A 25,639-nucleotide genomic window follows, 5' to 3' on the forward strand; every position below is an offset into this window, starting at 1 on the left:
TCAGCATCTGTGTACCCAGCAGTCTCAAAGCATCATCTTTACTTTTCCCACACACAGGTCGCCCATCTTCTCTGTCGTAAAGGACGTACGCTGCACAAACTGAAGCGAGACTGAATAGGGTTTGTCTACACTTGCCCCCAGCTTCGAAGGGGGCATGGTAATCAGGGTGATGGGAGATTACTAATGAAGTGCTGCAGTGAATATGCAGCACTTCATCAGGCTAATTCTCCACCGTGGCAACTTCAAAGTGCCTGCAGCATGCATGCAGCCGCGGGCACTTCGAAGTGGCTGCGCTACTTCAAAGTGCCTTTGCTCCCCAGCATTTTGAGGAATAAAGACACTTTGAAGTGTCGCTCTTCGAAGTGCCCCAGCTACTTCCAAGTTGCCGCCGGGGAGAATTAGCCTAATCAAGTGCTGCATATTCACCGCAGCACTGCATTAGTAATCTCCCACCACCCTGATTAACATGCCTCCTTCAAAGTTGGGGGCCAGCGTAGACAAGCCCAGCACTGTTCCACGTAACCAGTTCAATTCTGAAGATAATCAGCAACCGAATTTGATCAACCTTAATAACAGTCCTGATCAGAATATTTTATTACAGCCCAATTTTTATTCCATTTGATCTAAACACGGTTTGCATTCTTCAAGTCCAGACCTGAGGAAGAGCTCTGTGAAGCTTGTCCTCTTCACTAACAGGAAAAAAAAAATGACTACACCCACCTTGTCGCTGTACTCCTGACCCTGCCAGTCAGGCTTGAAACTGACAAATGCAAACCTAACAGTTGAGATATGAAGGTCCGATTGCGTGTGTGACAGTCTCCATGTGTGTAAAAGTTTGGTTTTGATATCAACTCCCAAGAGAAGGGACAATTTAAAAACTGTGAAGCTAAGGATATGCAGCCACACTTTTGCAGTTATGGTTGAATATCCTATTCAAAACGATAGAGGGGAGGAGAGAGCACATGAACACACATGGCTTTGTGCCACACACTAACTTAACCAGTCTGTCTACACATAGCCTGCAGTTGTCCCTTCTTCCTTTTTCCCCCGCCCCCCCCAAAACACAAAGTTTGATCCTAGTTTCCTTGGCAACCCATCTCCAGCCAAGACAGACTCAACAGCCCCAAAGCGTCCATACTAGTTTAGAATCCCAACAAAAAGCTGCGTTCTGCCTTTGCATCCTTTGCTGTAATGATGCCCCGTGGGCTGCTGAACATTTCTTGGCACCAGCCTAAGTTCACCTGAAAATACTTTTCTTCTAGTGTATCAGTCCATCGCTTCAGAGCTCCAACAGAATGAGACAATAGAAGGCTCAAGTTAAAGTAGTTTTAAAAACCTGCGTGAAACAATGAAACTGACTGTACATTGCCCTGCAGGACTGGACCTAGGGATATCAGGTGGCTCAAAGTGGTTCCCATGATATATACATACATGGTTTACGGTTGGGTTCAATGGCTCTCAGCACCCCCACTACTCAAATTGTTCCAGCACCCCCGCAACGCACAGCATTTAGTAGATCTTATTTAGGTAAGCAACTGGAGATAGCAGGGCTCAGAACTGCCACTTCTAGTGAATCAGTCCACACACACTGCAAATCCAGCCAAGTTTTTAAGCCCAGGTTACAGAAAGTAACCAACATGCTAACAGGAAAGTACAGTTCATGCTCACTGTGCTCCTCTTACAATTTCTTCAAGAAGAGTGGGGTGGGGAAAGGGGAGGAGGTTTCTGCTATCAAAGGGTTTTCCAAGGTTAAAATAGTACCAGCAAGTAAAGTGGCATACTCACCACAGTCAAGGGGAGGAATAATTGGATAGCAGGGAATACTGCAGGGGTCAGCAACCCACAGCACGTGAGCCAAGAGTGACGCACGAGCAGATTTTCATGGGCACGTGCGGCAGGAGCTCAGCCCGCCCCTCCTCCCGCAGGCAGCCGTGAGCTTGCTGAAAGCCAGGCCGCCTGTGGATTAACAAAAGGCCAGCTAATGCCATCAACCACCATCTAAATGGTAAAACTCTGCCTCTTCATTTATTAAAGAAGGTGTTGTAAATGGGACTATTAGTGACTTTGAAAAGTATCACCAGCACTTGGACCCTACATAGAGGTCAAAAGGTCAAATTTTGGCACTCTGCCTCAGAAAGTTTGCTGACCCCTGGAATACTGCATGAAAGCCTGGGATTTGAGAGAAGGGAGCTACACTGGTAACATAATACATATTGCAAAAAGCAAGAGAGAACCACCTCTAGATTCCCTAATAAAGCTTAAGCAAAAATCTATTTAAGACATTTCTGCTTTCAAATCCAAATTACTAGACACCAGAGGTTCCTGACCTTTTCAGTAACACAGCACACTTCAATGAGACAAACAGTTCCATGGCGCACCCACTTTTTTCAGCTGAATTGATTGTTTGGAAGCATCCCATTCACTTTCATTTACTCTGACTACAGTCTTACTAGAGAGGTTTGTGACGTAGTGGTGCATACAAGCTAAATAAGAATCAAATGCACGAACGTTTCAAATCCACCACAGAATGCACCGTCTTAGACAGCAAGCACAGACACGTTTTCCAAATCTGCTCAGTGCCACGGTAGGTGAGTAAATGAGTAACCATTGAAAGCAGGCTCCCCTCCCCACCAGCCCATGAGAGCCACGACATGGCCCATCACTAACAGGCTCCCTCCCTCCCTCCTCCTTGTGACTGCAGGAAGTGGGAGCAGGCTCCCTACCAGTTTATTTGGTGCAGGACCCCGTTCACGCTGGGAAGCAGCATTTCAGCTGCCTCCCAGCATGAACGGGGTCCTGCAGAGCTGGCATTTCCCCTCACTATGGCTCTGCAAAGAGCCACCACAGGGGAGAGGGAAATCAATGATCCCTGTGCCACCTGGATTCAGGCTGCCTTGGCTGCTTGAGCCCCAGCTGGTGTGGGGTCCTCACTTCTCCCTCCCCCACTGCGGGGGCTCTGCAAAGAGGCACAGCTTGGGGAAACTGACAACGTTTCCCCGCACGCTTGGACAATTCTCACCTCGCACTTGTTGAAAACCACTGCTGTACCGAATGACCTCACCAATACAGGTAGCACTTCCAGCCCTATATAAACACATCTCTCCTTTAAGTAAAGAGAATCTGTAGGGATAGAGGCCACTGAAGAAGTTTGTCTCATTGATTTCAAGGTTAGCGACAGGAAAGGTAAAACAGATAAATGAGACTGAGCTACTTAAAAGAAACTTTTCCTTTCACTTCGTGTGTGGCATAACCACTGATGAATGTCTGTGTTCATTTATAAATAAGCATATTATGTCTGCATAAATACACATTATCAACAATTAAGATAATTGTAATTTTAGGAGAGAAAAGTGTAGAACAAAAAATTAAAACACCGAAACGAATCATCTGTTTCCTTTCAAATCCCCTGGAGTTTATCTTTTGTTTTTTTAAACAGTTCATAAAAAGGAATAAAATGAAAAACAAAGAGACAAGAGCATAAAGGATGTTCGCTAGCAAGGTTAACACCCCCCCCCCCCCCAGAATAGAGCTGTTTTAATGATTGAATGAAACAGAAATTTGTCCTCCTTTGTCATGCTTGTTACACATACTGCCTTTACTCAAGGGGGAGGGACAGAACAGCATAATAGCTCATAAGCTATTAGACTGATGAACTGTGCAGCCTTCCGCTTCTATTATGCGGAGGAATTTAATTAGAAATTTGTGATGAGGACCATTTAAGTCAGTCTGATATTAATTTTGTTTGCTCTATTCCTTGGATGCATAATTAAAAGTAATTCTATTACACTCTTTTCACAGAAGGGGCTGCTGGGGGGCAATAATTGTGTAAATACCAGAGGTTTGGCAGAGGCATTAAATAGTTAAAAGCAAAAAATAAAAGATTCTGAATGAAATTACTATTGATTTTGCATGGAAAGTGCTCGGATGTGGCCCTTATGGGTGGCAGTCTAAAAGTCCAAAGAAAGCTAAGTATTTATTCATTTTGCCTGTTTACATGGGATGCCTTATATCTTTGGACAGTAAGGGGAAAAGTCCAAGAGTTGCAACTTATTCTTCTCAATTATCACTGGTGGGAAATTCAGACTGGAGAGTTCTGAAGCTGCCTCACTTAAACAGCTGCGCACCCAGTTTGTAAATGAACCCCTTACAAATCAACCAACCAAACCTCACTGGAAATGCAGAGCATGCTGAAGAACAGCATCTCTTTTCATGAGGTAAAGCTGACCTGAAAGTGATCCTTCTAAAAAAAATTTGTGACCACATAAAAGGGCCCTGCAAAACTCAGGGACTGTGAAATCAGACCTCGTCCCATGAGACTGCGGGGAGGGGGTCCCAGCAGGGACCTTACAATGTCCCGGATTCAGCTGCTCGTCCCTCCAGGTTGCAGAGGGATGGGACTTGCTCTGCATGGCTGCATTGTAGATTCAAGCAGGATGACACACAAGTTTATGCAGACAACATCTCTTTGGGTCATATTTTCCCTCTCGTTTATTAACTGCGCACACTGTATCTTAGTACCTTCCTATGCATTGGAGAGTCAATGGGGCAAAAATTCATAATAACAATGTTATGTAGTTGACTTCAGCTGTCTCTGAAATCCATAATTCCCTCATGAGAGAGGCAATAAAATCCCTACTGAAGTCAAGGGAGTCTTTCCATCTACTTCAGCGGGAAGTGGATTGGGCCTCACAGCTGCAGCATAAAGAAGAGTGGAACACAGCTGCCAACTCCTTTGTTCATTACAGAAGTGGTGGACATGGCTCTATTGTTCAGGATTTTGCACTTCGGGGAGGGAGGGAGGCAGCCACTTGGCGGCCCATAAGGAATACAGCATATCTTGCCAGATTTACAGATCCTATTTTTAACAGCAGAATGAATTAAAGGTTGGGTTTCCCAAGAGTCCTTTAACAAAAAATTTAACAGACTACATCAAACCATTTTTTCTTCTGAATGGTCTTAATAGCCTTTCAAACTTTCCATATAAATTAAAATCCACCAAAATTACACACACAGCCTAAATTTGAACAAATGCTATTAGGACAGGCCAAGATTCTCCTGGAATTTCCAAGAAGTAAAAATTAATCTTTAATTAGAGATTATGGAATGTAATGAAGTCTCCAAGGCTTTGTCCAACTAAAGCTGGCAGCCCTATATTAGGGCCGATCATCATTTTTGCTGTTATTCTTCAGAACAAAGTTTGCTCTTCAACACAGGCTGGCAAATTATGTTGTACTATGAAGAATTTCAGAAAAATCCCTCCTCTTTCTTAAATGCTACCATATCCTGTTGTTCTGAAATACAGCAGAACTAAGGTGACCTAGTATGGTGGTTCCTCACAGCAGCTGGGCTTCTCTCCCACTGATAATAGCAGAAGGTAAGGGGCACTCTCTTAAAAGGCATCATACCCAGGCCCACAGACGGGGTGCTGGGAAGGAGGCAATTGCTCAGGGCCTAGGCAATTTAAATGGGAACAGGGCGTATGGGTGGGGCCCCCTTGGGTAGGTTAGTCCCCAGCTCCACTCCTTCCACTCACAGCCCCTCTCTTGGCCAGAGCCACAAGCCCCTCCGGTTCCCCCCAACCACCAATGGCCAGAAGAATCCTGGGCCATCCGCAGGCCAGCCCACTCAGAGAAGCCCTGAGCATGCCCTGGCCACCTGCCAGAGGAGCCCACGGCTGGTCACATGCATACCTCTCTTCCCTTCCCCAGACCCATCCTACTCCAGGGAAAAGCATCTCTTCAAAGACAGGTTGGGATGAGGGAGCGTGAACAGCAAATAGTGCTGGGTTGGGTCGGCGGATGGGAGGAGAGGCACAGCTGCCACAGGTCAGGGGGTCCTCTGGGTTGGGGTGGGAGGTACACAGGGTTTCTCTGAGGGGGGCTTGTGGATCTGGCCAAGGGAAACGAGCGGGGCAGGGCGGGCACTGATTGTTCTGCACTGGGTCCCAGAATTGCTGTCAGCGGGCCTGATCGTAACACAGCTTCTGCATCTCGAGTCCCATTGAGAACAACAGGACAGAGCCGCCATTTATAGCTACTCAACTTTTATTCGAAATAGTTCAGTGACATTTTTAATTGTCAAGTCACCTTAGTTGGGAGACGCAAGACTAAAGAAACCAGCTGTACAACTGCCCCTATGAGGAGCAGGATTCATTTCACTGCATTCTTAAAGGAAACTTGAAGGTCCAGCAACAGTAAAGCATTCTGAACAGCAAAGGGGCCTTTGTTACTGAAAATCCCAAACATTCAGCAACGTGTTTACCCACATTATATGGCACTGGTTCTACAGGCAAAAGTCTTCTTTGGCAGGCAGAGTCAATGCTGACTTCTAAGCAGAGAGAAAAAGAAACGGCAGTCACATTCGTTCCACAAATTATCCAAAGGAAAAAAAACCCTACAGGCTTGCAATTAAATTGTTTTACAAAATGTACAAGAAGCTCAGAAAAAGCTGAGAGGTGAACTAAAATAATCATGGAGCTCTTAAATACAACCCTGGATATGGTAGTTTACAAATACGTCATTCAAAGAGTAAAACTATTTGCATCTTTCTATGAATAAAATACAGAAACTAATAAAACATGAACAAATGATACTGAAAAGAACGTTCTTCGATCATGTTTTGTAGTACGTTTATAAACCAATGCAAAGGCTTTAATACTACTACTACATTTCAGATGCCTGCTTTATTAAGCACTGAAAAATACCTAATCCTGCACTAAATAAAGGCAAGTTAATAGTATTCTCTGATTTATCTGTGACAATGCCAGTGCACTAAATAACCTTAATATTCATTTTCTACACACATTCATTAACAGCTGATTTACAAATCAAACATTGTCAAATTACCAAGAAGCTACAAGGGTGCCCATTTGGTGCATCCCTACAGCCTTCTCACATGATACAAAAATCACACCCAAAGAAAAAAGCAGGTCCTTCATTCAATTCAGCTTGGTCAGGGCAATCCTTGAGATTCACAGGGCCCTACACAATTTTAAACAGGTGCCCTTACGCCCCACTGAAGACAGTCCCCAGCCAGCACTGCTGGCCTCAGTAAATGAAGCAGCAGCACAGCGACCATCCCTGCACGTGAAATGAAAGAGAAGTATGACACAGTGTGTGTACGGTCACTTTAAAATCCTTCCCCCCTTAACTCCCCCTCCCAAAAGGATCGGTTCCCCTCACTCCTGCTCACTCACGTGGAAGGGTTGCTCCTCTTGTCCTGGCCTGGCCCCACCAAAGACCAAGCAGCACTGGTAGGTAGGTTCCAACAAGGAATTCCATTCCCATGGCAGTGAGCAGCGACCTCCATGCCATCTGGTAACTGTCTAGCTGAACCTCTTGGGGCTCCCTGGTGTTTGGGCAGCACAGCCAGAGACTGGAGCGCCTTCCACCAACTGAAGAGCAGGGAGAGAAACCTGCTGACCCAGCGTGAGGGAAGGGCTGGAGAAAAAGTGGATTCCGGCTGTGACCGGCAAGCGGAATGGTGCCCCAAATTTTTGGGTGCTCTACATAGTGATGTACATTGCACATGCCTAAGGACGGCCTTGATCTTGGTATTCAGAAATTAAACCCCTCCTAGGGCACTACAGTTTTTCACTTTTATGACCTTTTAGAAATGTAGAACCCACTCTCCCACCCCATCCTGATCCTATAGTCTTTTCCTGAAATACTGAATTCAAAGCACAACATTTACAAAAAGGTAATGCGTTCTTCCTAGAGCTGACGATCACACTTCTGATAAACAGGCAAAACAGAGAATGAAAGGAAGAAGGAGAAGATATTCAAGTGCTCCAAGGGAACTTCAAAATAAGTTTGATGGAATGTGAATGCTTATTTTCTTTTATATACCTACCTACCTACCTCGCAGAAATGGAAAGGACTTTCACAGGTCATTGAGTCCAGCTTCCTACCCTCATGGCAGGCCCTATCACCATCTCTGACAGATTTTTTTTTTTAATCTATTTGTCCCAAACCCCTAAACAGCCCCCCAAAGGATTAAACTCATAACTCTGGGTTTAGCTGGCCAATGCTCAAACCACTGAGCAATCCCTCCCCCACATAATCTGTGTTAATACAGAATTTATAACCAAATACCTCATTGTTCACTTACAGTCAAATACAACGCCATTTTCCCTAATTGTACTATTTCCCCCAAAGATGTAGGAAGACCACTCAGGAATAATTCACAGCTCAGATTTATTCTGTTCAGCATTTATCAATAGTTCCTTGGACATCTTGTAAAATAGCTGATCCTCAAAAGTAGTGATTTGGCATGCACCCTGCCTGGTTGGGTTTCAAGATACATTTTTTGATGATGTCCAAGGCCCAAGTTGCCTTAGTCCATTAAAAGATATTCATGAAACTAAAGTATTTCAGAAGAACCACTAGGAAGGAAAACCTAAGTCAGTTAAACCTGCAAGAGTCAAATAAATAAATACAGAAGATGGAGCACCAAATCCTGCAACACCTTACATGTCCCCAGCTCCTCTTTAAACCAGCGGGAGTCAATGGTGCTCACCACGCTGCAGGATAAAGACTTAATCTGGGGTCTAAAAAGTAACAACACTTTCATGTTAATAAAATTCTCATTTGCCCTCCAGAGGAACGAAGAAAATGATGATTTAATGATGTTTCACCAGAAATAAGTTTCTTTAAACTGGTGTTTAATGCAGTTGTTTACATGCAGACTTCACTAAAATAGGCCTGAACAAGGTAGATTTAAAAAAAAAAAAAAAAACAAAAACACCACACCACTGATTCAGAAAAAAAATAAATTCAAAACAGGGCTATTAAAAAAAAAAAAAAATCAAAATGAAATTTGAAATTGATCATCTTTGCCAAGATCTAATCTACAATCACCTTAATCACAAGTAAGCGGGAGGTGTTTGCTGCTGAATTGTGAAGAAAGTCAAGCGACAGGGCTTCTGGAAGTCAATGGCTAAGCAGCTGGAACTAGCTGAAGTGTTAAATAAGCTTTTAACAGCAGTAACCCCTTCTGCCGCTACAAAGAAAAGAATATTTTGTTCATTTCAATTTATTCAGTTTGTCAATTCAATGACTAGCTCTAGAGGGGCCAACAGCCACCATGGGCCCTGGGACAAGGTGGGAGGGGCACTGGTTCCATGCTCTGGAAGAGTCGGAGCCAATGGACAGGAGAGGCGGGGCCAACGGCTGACAGCCTTATGCACCAATCTGATTGTGGCACTTGGGCCCGCTGCCCCATTCCTTCAGAGCCAAGCAGAGGGCACAGCAGTGCTGTTGTGGCATTTCAAAGGGGCCCAGAGCTCATGCCATCACCACAGCCCCTTGGAACACCAGGCCTTGGGGCAACAGGCCTCTTTGCTCACTGCTTCCCCACCGGTAGGCCTGACTAGCTCATCAAAGTTAAGCAACCAATTGAGAGCCGATGCCACATGCCCAGTTTTCACCCGAAATTATGGTCAAAAAGGGGGGCCCGGTGGTGTAACCTGACTAGAGGCTAAAAGTCCAGTTACCAAAGTAACTGTGTTCAGCCTCCCCACCAAGACGGGAGAAGAACAGCAGCTGCTGACAGAGAAAACTGCCTGGCGCCAGCGTCTCCAACTGAAATGTAGGTACTGGTGCTGCCACTTCCCAGGGCATCAGATCATGTCCCTCCCGCTACACCCCTCCGTGTCCAGTTTCCAGACTCTGGGGGACAGACCCCCTTCTCTTGCACTGCACAGAGTGCACACCCCCATTACCACCTGCCAATCACACACACGGCATTCTCCACCTCACTGCCTCTTACCACCTCTCTCCACCTTACACATGCCGTGCTCCCCCTCCACTGGTAGCTAATGGTGCTCAATTACAGCAGCATCTTTCCAGTCAGTCCTTCTCCCACCCCTCGCATCAATGCCATCTACTACTCCTTCCACATACCTGATCTTTCCTGAAAGACTCTTACTGCTCTTCCAAAATCCTAGTCCCCCTCCCTCAATTCCAGTTAGCACCTCTCCAATCCCAGCATTTCTCAATGCCTACTGGCCCCTCACATTTCTGGGATGCAGGGTCAGACTACTTTTTGAGGCATTATCAAGAGAATGGATTAGTTCACCTCTATTCAACAACAGTCTCAGATGCTTATTCCAGTTGGAATTTTAAAAAAATCAGCTTGATTTTCTGGAATCATAGAACACTAGACTGGAAGAGACCTCAAGAGGTCATTGAGTCCAGTCCCCTGCCCTCACAGTAGGACCAAGCACCATCTAGACCATCTCTGATGGGTGTCTATCTAACCTGCTCTTAAATATCTCCAGTGATGGAGATTCCACAGCCTCCCCCAGGCTTTGAAGTACAATACTTTCTTAACCAATCAAAAACCACTTGCCTGCTTTGCAAAGAACTATTTAGACACCTGAAAAGACTTAATTTTGACAAAATACATTTTATTGCGCACAGTATCCCAGAAGACATATAATTTGTGTCAAGTTCTGAAGACTCTAAAATGGAATTATGGGAATCTAAAACAGAAATGAGAGGATTGACGACGATGGAAAATGAGACCATTAGCTAGCAGCAAGCTGGTAAATGAGCTGCTGCATTTTACAGTAGAATTATAAATGCTGCCAGGTTTATTTGGCATTATCTTGGGATGTTATGTTTTGGCAAGATATGTTTATCTAACTGAAACTCTCTTTTCCCAAGTTTGTGGAACTTCTCATTGCCTTTATGGCCAGAGAAAACCTCATTCCTGTACCATTTGGTATCTAATAACATGTAGAAAAGAGGTGGGGTTGGCTTTAAACCAGTTATTGGAAGATTTTTAAGCCTGTTTTTGGATATTAGTGATGGCGGTAGTTCTCGCTTGCCATGGATAACTTAAACCTGTTCAACCTCATTTAAATAGGTTTAGTTTAAATTTAGTAATTTACTAGTATATGCTAAACAAGAAATAAATGGGTCAAGTGTATCTACATTATGGAGTATCAGCTATTTAACTGCACAGACTTCAGATTAATTTAGTTAAGACTGCACAATGTTTCTAACATAGACAAGCCCTAAGCATTAGGATGTAATTGCAAACAGCTGAACCTTGGGTAAATGTCAATTTGTATAGTCACAGAGAGGTAGCCATACTAGTCTCTTCACAGAACAAAAAAGCAGCCATGTAGCAATTTAAAGACTAACAAAATAATTTATCAGGTGATGAGCTTTCATGGGGTGCACCTGAAGATCTGAAGAAAAAGATCTGCCCCAGGAAAGCTCATCACCTAAAATTCATTTTGTTTGTCTTTAAAGTGCTGGATGGCTGCTTTTTTGGTTTTGTCAATATGTATGTATATAATACACACTGAATCTGCTCATTAGGTTTGCTTCATTTGAGTGTGCAATCAGTCTTCTCTTTTAAAAATAAAGTCCCTGAGAAGTTGTGTGGGGAAAGCCTACCACCAACCAACAGGTGAGACCTTTAATGAATGCTGCTCAGGCTACAGGGTTTATCTATATATTTTTCTGTGGAGGCTTAGTGTAGAAAAGAATCAAAGTATGAGAAAAAAAAAGGACAAAGAACATACACTTTTTAAGACTCAAATTTGTTAAGTCTTGTGAATGAGCACTATCTTGTCCAATCATATCAGCTTCCTGGGAGCAGGGCACCTCAGAAAGAACGAACTGGGGAAGGAGGCGGGGTTTGCAGGAAGAACTATGACATGGGGGTGTGGCCTTGGGGAAGATGTGGGCAGGGTGTCCAATTTTCAGCAATTAGAAAGTTGGCAACCCTAGGCTGAATATCAGGGCAGCTTTTATCCCATCTCCCAATCTAGGAATAAAAACTAGGTGGGAAGATGAGATCTTCTATAACAAAAATTCTGACGGGCAGATTAACCTGAAATAATCAGGTCAATTTCAATAACTGCAAATAATACTTCCTTTGTTTACTAAATCAGTTAGATCCAAAAGCAAAACATGTTTTGATAAACTTTATAATTTTCTCTTACATTTTCAGAACACTTAGTTTTATTTAATAAAAACAAAAACATTAAAATGCAGTATTTGTCATTTTTTAATTTAATTTTAATTTGCATCCAAAAAGTGTGATGCAAATCACAAGTCAAAAACAATCAACCTACTAAATAATATACCCCCCGCCATTTTCTCAACACCATATAGCACTCCAAAAAATCTGGCTACATGTTTTGATGACTGATTTTGCTATCATCCTGGCAGATGCAATATTTTGTTTATTTCTCTCTCTCTCTCTCACACACACACCACTTTACTACTAAAAATTTCAGCACTGAGCAAATTCTATTGTTCTTTACAGGTGGTGATGGATGGCAACACCTTTTGAAAATTTGGCCAGTAATTGGAGAGAGAGTGTGCAAGTGTGTATGTGTACACATAAATGCAGAAGTGTATGCTCCATCAGCTAGTGTTATGCAATTATATAATGAAAGAAGATACCATAAAATGCACCTGTACATGGGAACAAAAACCTTAGCTTTGAATGACTTTCCTGAATGATGTTGTGTTTATTACAAATTTGAACACTGCAAAAGCGTGTTCGTGTTCTGCACTGAACTGACCGCTCATCCCACTACGAAAGATCATGATTTCTCTGCTCCCCCTTGTCTGCTTCACTGTTTACTATTCCACATGAAGGTGCACAGAATAGAGATGGGAAAGGGAATAAGTCAAGGAGCTAGAGAGATTAGACAAAGAAAAGTCTGTATTCCTTTTAAGAGGAGTGCACTCTGCAGGTTTCAGTACCTTAATGTTTAACCAGAAGACAAATTTAAACCATGATAAACATGTTTAAGGTTCACTGGTGCATTCAAAGAGTGTGTGATCTGAACATCACCCCTCAGCTGAAATGAAATGTACGAGTTTTGCTGAAATACGTTATTTTCTCTAGAAAGTATGTTCACACACCATGCGTGCATGTGCGTGCGTGTGCGTATAAATACATTATGTAGTCTCTCTTTTACTCTCTCACACACTTTCACTCTTTTCCCCTGAGGTTACAAAGCTGAATAATTCATTTTATTCTGACCCAAGCCTTTCCTGTCCTCACTCAACTAATTTTTAAGGTTCAGACAGAGAGAGAGAAAGAGAGAGAATTACCCACTGATTCTATATTTAGAATCTTAGCCCTGACAACAAGATCATATCTTTAAAATTTAAATTGTTTCCCCCTTTCCATTTAAGATACTCCATAGGCTGACTTTGAAAACCCAAGAGCACCCTCAAGTGGTCAGATGTAGATATTAGTGATACAACTTTACTTTCTTGGTTAAAAGTGGACATATATGCTGTATTAGCAAAGGTTTTATTCATTCAAAGTTCCACCCCTGCTCAAAAGAAAAAAGAGATCATCATGATCAAAATATTACTACTAGTTAGTCCCTTCAAGAACACCTTCCCTACCTTTTACTCAATTTCAACTCAAGGAAACCAAGTGTTACCATAGTAAAAGTAAGATCGCTACCCTCAGGAAGGCAAGATCCATCCAGGATAGGGCTACAGAGAGTGTTTGGGGTTCTCTCTCTTGTGGCGACTTGGTACTACTCTCCATAACAATCTGGTGGGAGGCTGCCTTTGTTTTTTCTCTTCTCCCACACTCTGGCACAGTTGTTCCTTAGGCCAGGTATACACTAGACCTTAGAGTCGATCAGCTACAAAGTTCCGGTTATGGCAATTGCATAGCTAGAATCAACCTACCTGGCCTTCTTCACTGAGTGAAGTCAATGGGAGAGTTTCACCTGCTGACCTCCCTCTTACTCCTCACGAGAATGAGGAGTACAGTGTTGAGACTGAGGAATACAAGTTCAGCTGTAAACCCAGACAGTTTAGTTTTGCAGGTCCCTCCTAGATGCATGAAATCGAACCCCTAAGGATTGACCCGACGGTGTCCACTGATTGTGTAGGGTAGATGTATCCTCAGTCTAGAATAAGAATTTCCCGTCTTGTCCCTCAGCCCCAAAACCTAATAAAAATGGTGTGCTATCAATAAATATCAACTCTTCGCACCCCATTAAAAAAGCGTCAAACTGCTACATTTATGTTAAGGCCATTCCACAGTTGCAAAAGGATTTATGTAGAATGGTGGGCAAGAGAGTTCCCTGGCAGTTCAGGTTTGAACACAAGTCTCCCTCATCAAGTAAGGGTTTCATGCAATAGTTCTGGTTTAGCAAGAAATGCCGCTGCACAGGCAAGTCGCTAGCCGCATTTCTTCCTTGCACTTTTACAACCGGTAAACTCAAAGTACATTCCAAATATTAAACAAAAGCCATACAAAATAGCATCCATGTTTCCTTTGAGCGTCCTGCCTTGGCTTTTGGCCACTGCATATAGCATTTATCTCCCCTTCTTCTAGGAGGTGAAGCAAAGGCCAAATTATCAATGCCAGGTAATGAACAGGAGGAATGGGAAATGCTTATGACTCAGAAAAATAGTTACAAAGATGGCATTGGTTGACTGTGACTAATATTCACAACCAGGAGTCACTCTCATTCGAAAGCACAAAGTGGACACAAGGGTAGAAGGGCTGGACACTACCAAAGATATCACTACTTTCGACAGGTCACTGTGTTGACACAATACACAAAGTTCAATGAGGCATCTGACTCAGTACAGTACCAACACACTGTTCTGATCTTAAAAAAAATAAATAAATAAACCACCACTGAAGATACTTGGCCATTAGACCAGATTACTGGGGGAAGCACTAAATTCTTCATCACTTTAATATCAGCAACAGCTGTGCTCCTGAACAAATATGGAACAGGGAGATATGGTGGGAGGGGTTGCTCCCCCTGGCTCCACCAAGCCCTGGAGAGCCAGGAAGGAGGTGGCAGCCTCCAGCCCTGCCTGCGCCCTGGAGGGAAGCGGCAGCCGCCAGTGCTCTCTGGGAGCCCAGGGAAGCAGCAGGGACATGGCGGCTGCCCATGCTCCTCCAGCTTCCGAGGCTTGGGGAAGTGACCTACTTGCTCTCCAGCCAGCAGCTGCTGGTGGAAAAAGCCAGCAGAGGACAGCCCAAATATGGGACAATTAGTCCCTTTCAAAAAATAAGTATGCCTGCCTTTCTGGCCTCCCAAATGCAGGGCTGTCCTTCCAAAAACAGGACAGTGTCACCCTATCCATAGGTTATTGAGCTCATTACAGGAATGAATAGGTAAAACCCTCCAGCCTCTACAGAAGAAGCCAGACAAGATGATGACAATGATCTCTTCCAACCTTTCAGAAAGGAGGGTATTAAGCTTAATTGAACTCAACCACACGTAATTGGCCTCCAGTGTGGAATTCAGGCCCAAAAGGTCAAGCTGCTCCCTGGCTCAGTGGTCTCTTAGGGATACAAGAGTGTGGCAGGCAGCAGAGATCTTGGGGGTAACCACTAAAGGTGAACTCTACATCTGGTCACATCCACCATTCACTAAAAATCTCAGGACCCACTGTTTTCTCAAGGATCCATTTAAAGTCCAACCAAAAAGTTTCTTTATACTTTATGTAACTCTAATTCCAGGATGGAACTGAACAAGCTGCTTTTTGGGTAAAGGAAAAACCACCAGGGTTCCAATCCTGCTTCTCCTAAGGAGTGGCACATATGTAGAGTTGATCAGAATAGGAGTTATTTTTCCAGTGAAATACTGGTGTGGAAAATGGGGGGAAGGGGATCTGACTGGTGCCAGACAAGAGAATTTGCCGTACCACAGGAGCTCAATATTGCCTAGCACATTATCAACACTTCCACTGCTTACTGGGCCCTTAGGAGATGTTTAGGGGCAAGTTACAGCACAGAATACTGAGAGCCAGGACTAGTGGCTGTAAACAAACTTTATGGGACCAGGGGAAACTTGGCCACACCCATGAAAAGTGGTCGACGTCCGGCTAACTAAAATCATAGATTGTAGATGTTGCTGGATGAGAGGTTCAACCTGTACATTTTTCTTAAAACAGTTTTCTATTTTTTGAATTGATGCACAATTAATCTACATTTTTTCCAGCACTTGCAATGCCTTTTGAACTCTGTTGTCCTGTGGACCAGAAGCAGCACATTTTAAGCAAGTACAGTGTTCTCATAATGCTTAGTGAAGCATGGCAGATACCAAAACAAAGTCCTTTCACCATTTAAAATAAAAAACAACTTTCTAAACAAGAAAGGAAACCCTGTCATTTCTTTCAAGGGTGTCCTTCAAGCTTGTTTAAACATTTACAACTAATCACACGCATTTGCATTGGGAGTTACTGCTTCCTACTGAGACTATTTCAGACCTATAAAAATATCTTCAAAGAGCTAATAACCTTGATCCAGAGTCTTGTATGTCCCATGTCTCCCAAAACTTCCAGATCTAATTTCAAGGGCTCAAAATGTAAGCAAGAACTTGCATCTCAATACAGGAGAGTAGAAAATGTCTATGTATTCTACAGCATCTCAGCAAATGACAAACCAATTGGCTGAAGAAAAGGTAGTACCTGGGTACTGCTTGCCCATTAAAATGGCTTTAAATTTTCCTCTCATACTAATCTTCAGATACACCAACATGGCACGTATAAAACTAAGCACACTGATTATTTATCTGAAATAAATTTTCTTCAGAACTGTTGCTATTGAGATCTTCCTTTTCCTGGAACTGTGAATAATTTTGTTTCTGTATGAAAACAGGAGGCTGCACACCCTAGGCCAGATCCAAAGCTGGTATAAAGTGTCATAACTGGTTAAGTCAATGGAGCTATGAAAATTTTACACCAAACGAGGATTCGCCCCTTAGTATAACAATCTAAGCAGTCGCCTTTCAGATTCAAGTGTCAAATGAAAGCTTTTACAATTAGTATGCATGTGGAGGACCAGTAGCACTAAGTGGTTTGCTGGCATACTGACAAGACATATGCCTAAGGGACAGAGGGGTGGGCATAGCAAGGGCTCCGTTTCTGATTCAAAGGTGTTGCCAAAGGATAGATAAATACTGGTCCTGAAGCTATCAATTTCTCCATGTATCTACTGGTGTAACCAAGTGAGCAATATTTTCCACTTTAATACTCTAACCATCCTGCAAGTAAACAGTTTCCAGGGCTAACTGAACTTAAAATGAGTATGATATACTGTATGCTGACCATGCACTTGCAAAAGGGAGGTAATGACTCCCAAAGCTAGAAACAGCCAAGAGTTTTTAGGGAACTGAAATTTGAAGTGAGAAGCAGGAACGCCAGTTTTAATGACTTGTGAAAAAAAAAAAATGCTCTGCCAAATTCATTGAGAGAGGTAAAGGAACACACGCTCTCCTGAGCCAAAAACCAAACACCTCCTTATGTGAATTTTCAGTGATGCTCCCATGCTCTTAGACAAAGCACTGCTACACAGGTATAAGCAGGATGTAATTAAACAAACCCCGCGTATGCAGAGTGACCAGACGTCCCATTTTTAAACCCTCTTGCAGGCACTGACCTTTTATTAAAAACAGACAAATGGCCCCACTTTTTCTTCCCCTCCCCCATCAGCAGTGGTGGGTTGGGGGGGGGGGGCGCATCCCAGTGCTCGATGATGGGGGCGGGTGTGCCAGGCTGGTGATGGGGTGAATGTGCAGCAAGCAGGACACGTTGCTCCCCCGCCAGTCTGTCCCCACACCTCCTGCTGCATGCGGGCTCTCAGCTAGCAGGGCCCTGCCCTCCCTGTGGAGTTTCTGGCTGGCATTGGTTGTGTGCTGGCAGGGCACCCACAGCAGCCAGTTCATGTTGCCTCTGTTGCCCACCCACCAGCCATTTACATGCTCCTCCTTTCACTGTCTTCTCCCTGCTATGCCCCTCCCGTCTCTCTCTCTCTCACACACACACACACACACCCCTCTACTTCAGAACTATTTTAAACAGATTTACACTAATCAAAAATATTCAGTTTAAAGAGACAGAAACCTACCAAGAATAGGCACACAAAACTTAACCATTAAGCTTTTTGGCACTCAGAGAGTGTTTTTTTCTTATTTCATCAAAATGCAGTAAGACGAGGACTTTTGAACTGTCTTTTTTCCCCCCTAAGCAAGTTGAAGTTCATTTCAGAAGTTGTGCTCATCACAGATACCAAAGCCTCAGAGGTGGGTCCTCTCTCTAGACTGAAGACTTCTGTCAGTAAAACTTCTGAAGTTTTGTCAACGCAGCACGTGTCCAAACCGCAAATCTCTCAGAAAAGATCTGCTAGTCAGGAGTGTTCTATCAACATCCCGGGACACCTTATTCCACAAGGAAGAAGGGATGTCTCAACAGAGGAGAGTCTTCTGACATTTGGTCCCATGTGGATGGGCCAAATGTCAGAAAAACCTACCCCAATAGACCTGTCGGCAATCTAGGTATAACCTACATTTCAGCAGGTTTTCATAGACCTATTCAGATCCTATTATTTACTAAAAAGTAGGTGACTAATATTATGAAACTTGTAATCTTCTAGGAGACATGAGTAAAAGGTAGTAACTGTTTATTTTCGTATAGTTCCTAGAAGCACTCAGAATAAGCCATCCTTCAACAAGTAAACACATTTCAGTTTCTAGCTATGATACCATAAAGACAACAAGAAAACAAACATGTTAAGATGGAGCGAGATTTAAGTTTACATTCTACAGGTAAGTCTATTTTGACATAAAAAGCTAGTGAGAATGACTTCAAACTAAAGATCAGAGACCCAAAAAAAAAAAAAAAAAAAAAAAGCAAAACAAATATATTTGATGCAAAGCCCAGAAAAGTGTTTTCTGAAAGAGGTACTATAAAAAAAGGTGCTTTGCAAGTTAATGGCATTACACCAACATTTACTTTTGGAATGTTATCAGATGTATATATTTATATATCTGTCAATCAGAAAAATCCCAAACAGGGCAATTGCATTTCTTGAGTACATGCTCCATTAAAGATGGACTGATACACAAAACTTATCTGAGGGCCTAAGGAAAGAGCTATGCATTGCACCTCCATAGAGAAATGTTTCGGCCTCTATCGGCATTTGTATATATACAGACTGATCATCAAAGTGATTACATTTACAAACAGATTCAGTAATACTGAGTCAAAACCTGATGGAGATTATCTTATTTTGGAAAAAGAGTGCCCTATATTGACTTCCTTTAAACTGATTTCTAACCAACTTAACCAAAATTTAAATAAGGCCCTTAGTTCCACAATTAAGTTTCTACATGGGAGAACTGCACCAAATAGTTTTAACAAATCACTTAAATTAAATTGGTGCAATGTCTATGCTTAGAGCTATCTGAGGCCTTGTCCAAAGTGGTACCTAAACTCCTAAAAATAAGGTAATCTGGCTAAAACAGTCGCAATCTCTGTTTCTTCAGGCTATACAAGCAGGAAATGACACAGAGGCAAGACACACATCCTATTTCTCAATCCCTCTGGCTAGCTACCAAACATTCAAAAGCTTAGAATGGATTCCAAAAGCACCAGTCCAGATGATGCCATGGGTGGGGAGGTTCGAAGTGCATGGGGTTATAAATCCCCCTTCCCCTCCAATAGCAATACAGAGGGTGCCTTTCTGAAAATGAAGAAAGGGGCAAGAAAGCTTCATAAATATTCTTGCAAGCCATTTTCATTTTGCTGAACTTGAGATGTCACAGGGAGATTCTTGCTGTGTTGCAAAATGAGCAGCTAACATTTTCTCTGGCTTAAAGCTGCCCCCAGACTGCTTATAACTTGCTTCACAAAGTCTCACATTTCTGAGGAGAACAGGACAGGGCTAGAAAAAAGAAAAGTTCCTATTTTGGTGAGGTAAATAGATAAGATCCCCATGTAACGCATGCAGGTTAATCATTTTTATTATATAATGCTGTTTGCTACTCTAACGGGGCAGGAAAGAGCAAAATACAGTTGAGAAGAATGATGGGATGAATTGGCAACTCAATTACTTCTAGGGAAGAAAGGCTTCTGGAACAGAACAGAAAGCATCTTTTCCTCTATGGAAGTTTAAATAGCAAAAAAGGAGTTAGATGTTAGTATCTGAAAAGATTGCAAAAACATTCTCCGTAGAAATGACCATCATGCAATCATTCCTAAAATGAGGAAAAACACAAAGAAACCACAAACATACAAAACAAAAAGCAGCAAAGCGTGTGTTATGTTTCAGATGGCAACCTCATGCAGTGTGGGTTTGTACATACCCAGATAGGATCTCTTGGGAGGCATTTTGATTTCTTCATCTTTACTATCTGCAGCTACATAAGAAAAATAAATTGAGAAGAGAGAGGAAGAAAAGAAAAAAAACAGACTAATTTGAGTCAATACAGTAGATGGTTGTTTAGTTTGTTTTATTTCAGCTAGTTAGTAAACCTTGCTGATAAGAGCATGCCAGAAGCTTTTGAGTCCATGCGATCTATCGTATTTACCCACAAGATTTCGAAGGAGGGTAAAGGGGAAGGAAATAACTGATTGTCCTCCGTGTGAGAAATGACAACTTAAAAATCAAATAATTAAGGGGAGGAGAGGATAGCATGGGAAGTGTACCATGTAACCCTCTTCAAAGCAGTGTACAAGTATTCATGAACTTTTGAGTGAAAAAAAGAAAGCTTAAACTGCTTATTTTATTCCTGTGTTTAAGGAAAACGTTAGGATGGAGGAGAGACTTTCAGGAAAGAATTATATAGGGGCAAGTAAAAAAAATAAAAACATGACAGAGCTGCCTCATGTTCAGGAGGCAGCCCGTTCCTACAACAGTTCCAATACGTTAATCTGTTTGGCCTCTCACTCTAACAGCGACACAGCAAGTCACCACTTCAAATGTGCCATATGCTGGACCAGTTGATGACTAATGTTCCTCTGTAAGCCTGAATTCCATATGAAAGCCACACACTACCCAAGACTGTTGCCAGTTCTCTTTTCATAAAGCTCTCCAAGGGATCCTGGTGTTCCAGTATGAGACGAGTTGCATACAGAAGTTACAACAGCATCCATTTGAGGAAAGACACGGTCCAAAATTGGATGACAGTAAGAAATAAACAAACAATAATGGCTAGTCTATGCTAGTTGGCTCCTCAGCACCGCACGAATACAAATAACTACAAAGCAACTGCATTTGACGAAGTGGGTCTTTGCCCACGAAAGCTTATGCTCATACATTTATGTTAGTCTATAAGGTGCCACAGGACCCCTTGTTGCCTTTACAAAGCAACTGTGACTTTAGGGTTAGGTTCAGGCCTTGAGGCATCATTCCCACAGAATACATCACCCCCATAACCAACTCTCCACTGGTGGTAGGCAAGGTTAGAACATGGAGGGGTGCTTGAAGTTATCCACACAACAGGGCAAAGGCACTTAAAGCATAATTAAGATCTGAGTGTGTGGTGGGTGGAGTAACAAATCTCAGCCTTTCATTGGTCTTGGCTGTATTTAGAATGGTCCTCCTACCCTACCCAAGATTTCTCAAGAGTGACGGTCAATTTTAATGGTCTCCAACTTTGGGTGCCCACATTGAGCCATTCTAACAGGAACACAATTTGCAGAGGGTGGTTGCTGGGATATTGTCAGATCATTGGGTCCTTTAACAGCCTCAACAGGATGCCAAAGAATTGATGTACCACAAAAAAAATAAAATTAAAAAAAAGGCAATTTTTAACATCTTGGTCTTGCAGGTTTGTAAAAGGAGAAAGCTTTTAAAAAAAAATCTCACTGTAAGCCGTACTGTACTGAAGGAGACCACTACATAGCACGCTGTTGTTGCAGATACCAATTTCATCTTGGTGGCTGTAGTCTATTCTTAGCACTACAGTGGTGTCAGGATACACAGGTTGAACCTCTAATCCAGCACTCTCTCATCCAGCAACATCCATAATCCGGCATGATTTTAGTTAGCTGGCTGACCCCTTATCAAGGGTGTGGCCAAGTTTCCTGTGGTCCCATGTAGTTTGTTTCCAGACACCTGTCCTGGCTCTCAGTGTTCTGTGCTGTTATTTAGCTGTAATTTACCCCTAAAATGTCTTCTAAAATCCAATAAGCAGCGGAAGTGCTAGTAACGCCGACAGACAACTATTGACCTCCTGTGGTCTGGTAAATTCTCCTCACCAGGCCCCGAGGGTGCTGGAGGAGAGAGGTTCAATCTGCATACAAATTAGAAGTCATGAAAAAATTCAAAGTGGATTTAAGAAAGAGACAAAAGAAGAAATGGACTTGCTGCCATTAGTGAGCATCTTTCTCACCTAACACTAGCTTTCCCAGCACAGTATAGACATTTTTTTCCATTTAAAAGAATTAGCCTATTATTGGGACTTTTTTTAAAAATGTTTCTTGAAGCCTAGATGTTAGCAAGTCTAATTGTTTTGGATTGTGTTACATGCATGTATACAACGCAAAGTAGTCTCCTCCAGCTTAGTAAATGAAGGATAATAAAATATATGCATCAGAACAAAAAAGGCAAGACCCCCTCAATAAGCAAAAGAGAAAGCAGCACAAAATGAGTTCGGCCACTTGCAACGTGAGAACAGATCTTTCCTGGAAGCTCAGAGGTCAGGGTGGGTAAGTTTTGTGGTGGTTTTGGGGTTTTTTGTGGGATGGGAGGTTGTTTGTTTTGTTGGAAGGGAGAAAAGAAGTCTATCTAGTATCCATCCAGGGTGGAGATATTCAAGAGGAGACAGTCAGAGTCCTGAGGGAGCGAACTTTTCAGGTTGCAGATTCCCACGTAAATGAAAGTGCCAGAAATGTACACTCTTCACATTAAATGGTTTTGTGGAGACTTGGTTAACAATAAACATTAAAATGTAGCTCATGCCAGATCATCCAGCAAAACTTTCTTGAGCTCAAAAATGTTGTCCTCTAGATTTTTGAGGAACACCCTACTATTGCTTTGGAAGCTAAGAAAAAGAGTGGCTTTCTCCTGAAATAACTATTCAGAGAGGGTATTTTGGAAGACTAGGAAAAAAAACAAACACAAAAACAAAAACAAAACCCTACTACTCCTGAATAATTGAAGACTCATTGGTCAAATGTGCACCAAGATTATAAGAACAGAATACAAGGCACCCACTAAAGGAAAGACAGGGCCAGGATAGTCTCACTTTTTAATCTGAATTATTTTGTAGAGGTACAAGAAAAGACAATGGAAGGAGGAATGGGTAGAAATATTTAAATACAAAACCACAGCGAGATAGATCTTATTGTTATGATACTGCAATCCATAACCTAGCACTTTCCATCCAAGGATCCCAAATGTTGCTCAAAAGCATCAAAGAGAAATGTAGCTTCCCACCATCTGCATGAGATATGGGAAAAAACCTAGATATAGAAAAATGTAGCAGCCTGCCCAGGATCAGATGGAAAAACCCTGGGAGAGTCGGTTTAGGATCACAGGTCACCTGATTCCCACTTCCTGCGCTTTACCCACAAAGCTGTGCTTCTCTTGAAGGAAGTATGTGTGCACAGAATGGTAAATAGCACAAAGATTAGTTTCAAAGCAGTACATCTTTCTTATATGTTAATGTCACTTCCCATCAGTTGGAAGTTAATTGCACATAGAAAAAACACAGCAGTCACTTACCAGTGGCTCTTTTGATTAATGTTGATCACTAATTAAGCTCCTGAGCTCTGACTATCACTGCCTTAGATTAACCACCAATGATATTCTAGCCCAGACTGGACATTTCCACATTAAAAAAAGAAAAAAAAAAGAGCCACAAGACCATAGGAAATGTTATACAATACCATATACTCAGATAAACCTTTAAGAGTTACACACCATCACCCACTTTTTTTTTCAAAACAGCCAACATGGTGACAGGAAATAAAATATGTTGTGCCCAAACACAATATAACCTTGGCAATAGAAACAGAGACTAGGAAGAAAAGTACAGCAAGATACAGAAAACAACAAGCCTAAACCTTCCATTTCGCACAGAGGCTGACAGAGTAGCACAACTTCCACTCCTAAGACTTGACATAAAATATTAAAACACACCTCTTATTCTAGACTGAATTAAGACCCATTTAAAATAATTACATTTTAAATATGCCTATGAAGAAAAATGATTTTAAAACAGGCCTTTTGGAAAGTGCTGGGTTGGATCTTCAAGACACAATAGTTTGCACCATGTACAGAAAATGTTCAACCAATCCAATGACAAAAGACAGTTATAGAAAATAATATGAAGAGATTTTACTCTGCAAGGACCGATTACGGCTACCAACCTGAAAAGGAGCGACGTTTTATGTTCAGTTCATTTGACACACGTACTTCAGTGCATAGTTTCAGCATCAGTAACATAGTAATGATCATGATAATGCTTTGCCATAGAAGAGGGGACTCAAAGTGACGTCCAAACCTGGAAAGTAACAGGAAAAAAAAAAATTATAAACGTCTCAAGGGGATGAGCTTCATACCCAAACACCTTCAACTCTTGGGTGTCCATAACCATCACCACAAGCAACAATTTACAATGCTGCAGAGAAGAATTAAACTAACAGAGATCTAGCTCCATGTAATCAAATCATGCTCAGCTTGCACTTATAGGATGGCCCAGGATTTGATACCTGGGAATTCTGGACCTAAAAATACGAGTTTCTGTTGCCTGAGGTAAAGGACCAGATCCTCTAAGCTTGAACAAAGAGGCAGACTCACAAACTTGGTACAGCCACTAGAAGGGAGTTAAAAAAACATTCTGTTAGCAAGAGACACACGTTCCTTTCCTCTATTAAGTGAAGGCACACAAAGTAAAGAGCCCTGGCACTATATAGTAAATTCCCTAGATATAATTTCAAAAACGCATTCTATGACATCATAATCCCCCACCACTCCATTCCCCACAGAAACAAGTATCAATTTATGATGTTTAAATCTGACAGTGCCCCGTCTTTATTGCACGTCCATCTTTCCAGAAGCCTGGGAGAAGAGAACAATATTGCAACAAATCCCAAAAGTCACCTGATTCGGACTAGTTTGGACCAAGCTTAGGAAAATGAGCTCCAAAGTTGCAGGAAACAGCCACCCAGTTGTTCACAGAGACATGGAAATTAAACAAAAAAGGTTTTCCTCCTCAGCTCCCTGACTCCCCCAACCTCCAATTTAACATGTTTGCTTACTGATGCTACCTGGGGGAAATTACTGGGCACTCCTACATGAATGCAGAAGAGGAACTTGGATAGCAGCCAATACTTAATGAAGGGTCCATCTTCCAGGACTGCGTTAGATTCTATCATAGGGAAGGGGACTCTTTAGTGAGGACTGGCTGCCATCCATGTTCCTCTTCTTGTAGTCGCCATAGGAGAGCTCAGTACAATACCCAACAGACACCACACCAGTAGGAAACAAAAGAAGGGCTTTTATTTTTTTGTTAGGGTAGTGGGGGAAAGAAGGTCAGGAAGAGAGGAAAAGCCTTTCCCATGGAGATATGGTGCAAAATGTGTTAGATTTATTGTTGGAAGGCTCTGGCCATGTGATCATGACTCCTCTCTCAGCTCAAAGAAGCCTGCTAGGTTGTACACTTGAGAGACTCTTATTGAGTCAAAGAAACGATTTGGAACACTAAACAGTGTGCTTTCACTAGCTGTTTAATTCTGGGTCACATTTCTTACCTGACATTCCCAATACATGCACAAAATGATCACCTGAGCATCTGCTTCATCACTCCACAGACCCTGTGCTCCTATTGGTGAAGACTGGAGAGACCACTTACAGGAGCAGGATGACATTGGTTTAACCCATGTTTTAC

At 42.4% G+C, this 25,639-nt stretch overlaps 1 protein-coding gene across 4 annotated transcripts in view; it reads right to left on the reverse strand.

Annotated features, from left to right (window-relative positions):
* SLC66A2 (solute carrier family 66 member 2) overlaps window positions 1-25,639 on the reverse strand; it is an 88,555-nt gene that overhangs the window by 49,159 nt on the left and 13,757 nt on the right. For 2 of the 4 annotated variants that reach the window (XM_074987565.1, XM_074987568.1), the window contains 2 exons: window positions 24,120-24,253; window positions 20,108-20,161 (listed from right to left, as the gene is read on the reverse strand). In XM_074987565.1, the coding sequence (XP_074843666.1) occupies window positions 20,108-20,161; window positions 24,120-24,253 (188 nt within the window). Of the gene's footprint in view, window positions 1-18,429; window positions 19,687-20,107; window positions 20,162-24,119; window positions 24,254-25,639 lie in introns of those variants that run through there. The other 2 variants (XM_074987569.1, XM_074987566.1) reach the window with 2 other exon arrangements.

The sequence above is a fragment of the Carettochelys insculpta genome, chromosome 2 (genome assembly GCF_033958435.1).
Source record: "Carettochelys insculpta isolate YL-2023 chromosome 2, ASM3395843v1, whole genome shotgun sequence".
Classification (NCBI taxonomy): domain Eukaryota; kingdom Metazoa; phylum Chordata; order Testudines; family Carettochelyidae; genus Carettochelys; species Carettochelys insculpta.